The 4909-nt window shown below is 42.3% G+C and overlaps 2 protein-coding genes across 2 annotated transcripts; both read left to right on the forward strand.

Annotated features, from left to right (window-relative positions):
• Positions 1-669: 669 nt before the first annotated feature.
• On the forward strand, positions 670-2340 carry LOC108099153 (aldo-keto reductase family 1 member B1). The gene is made up of 6 exons (XM_017202501.1): positions 670-793; positions 918-1085; positions 1147-1319; positions 1652-1796; positions 1854-2051; positions 2111-2340. The coding sequence occupies exons 1-6, from the start codon at positions 719-721 to the stop codon at positions 2309-2311; spliced, it is 960 nt and encodes a 319-aa protein (XP_017057990.1). The 5' UTR covers positions 670-718; the 3' UTR covers positions 2312-2340.
• A 321-nt stretch (positions 2341-2661) lies between these two features.
• On the forward strand, positions 2662-4063 carry LOC108099395 (transmembrane protein 267). Its single transcript, XM_017202903.2, has 2 exons — positions 2662-3191; positions 3252-4063. Exons 1-2 carry the CDS (start codon positions 2898-2900, stop codon positions 3630-3632), a joined length of 675 nt encoding a protein of 224 aa, XP_017058392.1. The 5' UTR covers positions 2662-2897; the 3' UTR covers positions 3633-4063.
• The last annotated feature ends 846 nt before the right edge of the window (positions 4064-4909 follow it).

Raw genomic sequence — 4909 nt, forward strand, 5'->3', positions numbered from 1 at the left:
GATGTTTTGTATAAAGCAACATAACTTGTTTTATGATCGAAATTTAATTTAAAGAAAGATTATCAGTCACTTATACCCCCGGCTGATCTTTAGGTGATTTGGGAGAACTAATAAAAAATGAGAGAGCTTTCGCATTCTCTGCTAGTTTTGAGATTAGAATTCGCATGGAAAATTCCACCAAATCAAGATCACTTAGAGTAATGCAGTTCTACCCACATCTGTGGAAATTTAATTATTGCAAATTAAAATGCAAATTGTAACATTGCAGAGCAGTAAAAAAAACCAACAAGCTCACAGTTGAAAAGTAAATAAACAAAATTAACGATCAAGTTCAGTGAGCTTTCGTTTCGCGCCATCCAACCATCAAACTATCGATAAGCAATATTTGAATGTGCTCCCAATTTTGTTAAACAGGGGCATTTCCACAAAAGTAAACTATTTGCTCGTAAGCTTTTAAAATTGGGTTGTTTATTCTTAGGTTCTAATGACCTATACTTTTTTATACGTTAAACTTATTGATATTGAAAATAAAGAGAGTAGGAGCTGATAAGGAATAGATATGAGTATATTTTCAACTGCGATTCTCCTCTTTTACTCTTAAATAATTTCATAGTTTCCTTGAGGTCTTTTGAAGGTTCCTTGAACCCTTTCGAAAACTTTATAAGAGAGCTGCATTGGACAGCTCGGGCATTCGGCGTTCAACTGTGTGACAGTGAAGATGACCAGCGATTTGAAGTACTTGAGGCACAACGACGGAACCCAGGTCCAGAACATTGGATTGGGCACCTTTGCGGTGAGATTTTAAGTGCCTGATCTCGACTCCGATATTGACTCGGATCGTGGCTTATCAGCTACCCGCCAAATAGGTTTAACGTCATTACAGATCGTTTAACGTTATTCATGACTTGTGATTTCAGTCGGTGGAGGGAGATTGCGAAAAGGCGGTTCTCCATGCGATTGATGTGGGCTACCGGCACATCGACACCGCCTACTTCTACGGAAACGAGGGCGAAGTGGGTGCTGCTGTCCGGAAGAAGATCGACGAGGGAGTCATCAAGCGGGAGGACATATTCATCACCACCAAGGTCAGTTGGCAGGGATTCACAATAGGAGCGATTCAAGGGAAATACCTTTTTATACGACTAGTTGTGGTGCAACTTCCATGAGCCGGAGAGGGTGGAGTACGCCTGCCGGAAGACCTTGGCCAACATTGGTCTGGATTATGTGGACCTCTACCTGATTCACTGGCCATTCTCCTATGCCTATCGAGGCGACAACGAAATGATTCCCACGGACGCCAATGGAGAGGTTGAACTTGTGTGAGTACATAAGGAATCTTTTATTGAAGAATATATTTACAAAGTTCCAAATAGATTTTTACAAGAAAGTGTTAGTCTCATTGCATTTTGTTTATCAACAACTTACAACTGATAGAGAAAAACCTTCTCATCGACTGACGTTAGCTCTTCTGTTATCTTTGAGTCTCAACAAGTAGGAAATAAACAACAAGCCGCATTGAAAGGTGTCCATTATTGTTGATTTATGGATTTTACTTATATACAATATTCTTCCTTCAATCTCCCAAGCTGTAGTATATTCGTTTTAAAATAAGTATTCCAAGGCATTTAATGGAATATATTTCTACTTACAGCGACATTGATTATGTGGACACCTGGCGTGCCATGGAGAAACTAGTCGAACTGGGCCTGACCAAAAGTATTGGCGTTTCCAACTTCAACGCGGATCAGCTAACTCGACTATTGGCCAACTGCAAGATCAAGCCAATCCACAATCAGGTACGACTGTATTTTCTTTTCTCTCGAAATTAAAGTTTTTAATCACCTTCTCTCCAGATTGAAGTTCATCCAGGCTTAAACCAAAAAAATCTGATTGAACTGTGCAAAAAGAATGACATTGTAGTCACCGGTTTCAGTCCGCTGGGCAGACATAATGCCGAGAAAAGGACTCCTGCCTTTATGTACGATGGCAAGGTGCAGGCTATCGGAGATAAATACAATAAGAGCATTGCTCAAGTACTAATTCGATATTTGGTAAGAATTTTGTTTGGATTTATTGCCAGAAAAATCTAAGCAATATTTTTGAATTGCAGATCGAGCTTGGAACTGTTCCGCTGCCAAAGTCATCAAATCCGAAGCGCATCGAAGAGAACTTTAATGTCTTCGACTTTAAGCTGGACGCTAGGGATCATGCTATTTTAGATTCTTATCACGGTGGTGAGCGTGTGGCTCATGCCCGCCAAGCCATCAAGAGCAAGTACTATCCCTTCCAGCATTACAGTGCTTGCTTTTGATTTTTTAATAAATATATAAATTATATGGATATTGTTTCTTATTTATTGTACTGGGAGGACTTAACTTCCTGGGCAACAACACAGCTAATTTTAATCCGAAATGTATATCTTTACCTTTGGTTTGGTATTCTTAAACCATCTGTGATTGCATTTTTTATTACTTTAATCAAATGTTGATATTTTTCGAATACAACTTTAGTAATTTCAATCCATTTTGAAAGTCACAGTGAACCCGCTTTGATTGGTTACGGGCAGCGAACAATCACAGTGATTTTTGTAACGGTTCACGGTATCTAAGTATTTCGGTATATTTCGTGGTGCCACGCGGTATTTTTGGTGGCCCCCAGTGGGGTCACACCGACATTACAAGATAATTACCCTTGTAAATAGCCGGGGTTTTGCAGCAAACTCCGGGTAAACAAGATGCCAGCAGTACGTGGCCACCGCAGTAGCGAAGATTACGTGGACCAACAACTGCAGGAGAAGTAACCGAGCTCCAGAATCGAAGTAACTCCGTCCAATCGGTGGAAATCAGTGCCAGCCGGAAAGTAGAGCAGACTCGCTAGAAGTCGGAAATCAGAAATCGATGCCCCACTGCCACACAATGGTCTATATGCGAATCGTGCTGACAACCTTGGTGACCATTACGTGTCTGCTGGGGGACAACTTCGTGGAGCTGACCCAGCACCCGCTGCTGAAGGCCCTGGCCGACAATGCCACCCATGCGGCAATCGGGGCGCTCACGGGCATCGCCTTCGCCATGCAGTTCTATGAGCGGACCTCGCAGCTCTTCGGCTGGGTATTGATTTTCACCTGCTTCGTTGTGTCATCGTTTATCGACCTGGATCACTTTGTGGAGGCGCGTTCCCTCTACCTGGAGGTGGGTTGAAGTCACTAAATAGAAAATATACTAAGATCTACTTCCTTCACTCTCCTAAAGGATGCCACCAACCTGTCGAAGAGGCCCTTCCTCCACTGCTCCAGCATCATCGTGGTGCTGCTGCTGTTCTACGTGTGCACCGCCTGTCTGAACTACTTCCGGACCAGCCTGATGCTCGGATCGCTGCTCTGTGCCTTCATAACTCACCACACGCGGGACGCCGTGCGGCGGGGCTACTGGCTGTGCCCCCTGGGCCACACGGACCGGGTGCCCCAGCTGGCTTACATCCTGACCACCATCCTGACGCCCCATCTGCTGGGCTGCCTGCACGGCGTGTGCCGCAGTGCCACCGTGCTCAACTTCCTGGGCCAGTACATCAAGCTGAGCGAGGGCCAGTACCGCGGCAGCTCCACTGCCAACTATCGCTACATGCAGGTCTAGAACCGCCTGTGGGCGACACTTGTGATAACACTGCAACATCATCAAATGGTAACTGCAACATGCTTTCTGCTTCAAGCGCTTTACGATTTACGATTAGAGATCAGCTAGAAACCAAATACTTCCACACTACAGGACACAATTTTACACTCTAGTCTCTAGTCGAGGTACCTCTTTTGGGGAACTATGCTTCCCCGCTCCAACTAATTTCCTTGTTAAGTAGGGTAGGTTTTTACTAGCATCTAATACGAGTATAGTACAGATAATATCCGGATTTGTGATATGTAGACCTTAGACAAACTAGAGTAACGAGCATAGCGCACAACGATATACGTAATCGATTTTCAACTTCAACTTTGACTCTGTATTTGTAGGCCGTACGAATTTTAAGCTAATCGAACAATAAAATCAATGTAATTGCCTTATAAAACAAAGGAAGAAGCCTTGTAATCGCGATTAATCGCATTGATTTACCTGGGGCCCACCTTGGTTTCGTTTTCTGTTTATTTGTGGGCCAAATTAGTTGCCATTTACAAATTGGCCCTAATGGCTGGCGGTGCTGCGAAGAAATCCCGTCATAAATCGACTTCTTCGCTGATTTGGCCGAATCGGTCTGGGCTATTTATATCCGAATTTAAATTTAAATGTTCGCCATTATAAATAAATCACATTTCGATCGAAAAAGTTCGTGAGGGATATAAAAAACTTTGGTGTTTTGAAATTTTCCTACGCTTTTCAGGGAAAATCGCAGTGTTTGCGGGTCAATAATTGGGTAATTAAACTTCCACGTGCGCCCAAACAAAGAAAACATTCTAGGGTATTGTAGGTCCCAGAATTTCCCACGCATACCCATTAACAGCGGCACTAACAACAAAAACTACAACAGCGCCGGAATCTGCTGGCAACACCCACGCTACAACATTTGTTTGACATACATTGAAAGATAAGTGTTTAAAATCTAATTCGATGTTATCACTTTTTGCTGGGTTAAATGGTAAATGCATGAGTATAGAATATGTCATATAGTATAATTAATTATTATGGTAATTTATCATTTAATTTATTTTATACTTCATGTACTCTCAACAGGTGTTAAAAAAAGGTAGTGATGAATCAAATTTAAATGATTGATGATGAAATGTTTACAAGATATATATTCTGTTAATATATGATTAGTTAAAATCTAAAAATTGTTCCCTGTGCACACAAATGATGATCGCTTTGGGCTTGGTCGCGTCTCGTTAGAGGAGACATATCTATGTGACTGATCAGAGGCGCAG

The sequence above is a fragment of the Drosophila ficusphila genome, unplaced genomic scaffold (assembly GCF_018152265.1).
Source record: "Drosophila ficusphila isolate 14025-0441.05 unplaced genomic scaffold, ASM1815226v1 contig_286, whole genome shotgun sequence".
NCBI lineage: Eukaryota > Metazoa > Arthropoda > Insecta > Diptera > Drosophilidae > Drosophila > Drosophila ficusphila.

Bases quoted from the DNA above. Each gene is read 5' to 3' on its own strand.
- LOC108099153 (XM_017202501.1), top strand. From the start codon at position 719: ATGACCAGCGATTTGAAGTACTTGAGGCACAACGACGGAACCCAGGTC. The intron at 1,086-1,146 runs GTCAGTTGGCAG...TTATACGACTAG, and splicing joins ACATATTCATCACCACCAAG to TTGTGGTGCAACTTCCATGA. The intron at 2,052-2,110 runs GTAAGAATTTTG...TTTGAATTGCAG, and splicing joins AAGTACTAATTCGATATTTG to ATCGAGCTTGGAACTGTTCC.
- LOC108099395 (XM_017202903.2), top strand. From the start codon at position 2,898: ATGCCCCACTGCCACACAATGGTCTATATGCGAATCGTGCTGACAACC. The intron at 3,192-3,251 runs GTGGGTTGAAGT...ACTCTCCTAAAG, and splicing joins CGCGTTCCCTCTACCTGGAG to GATGCCACCAACCTGTCGAA.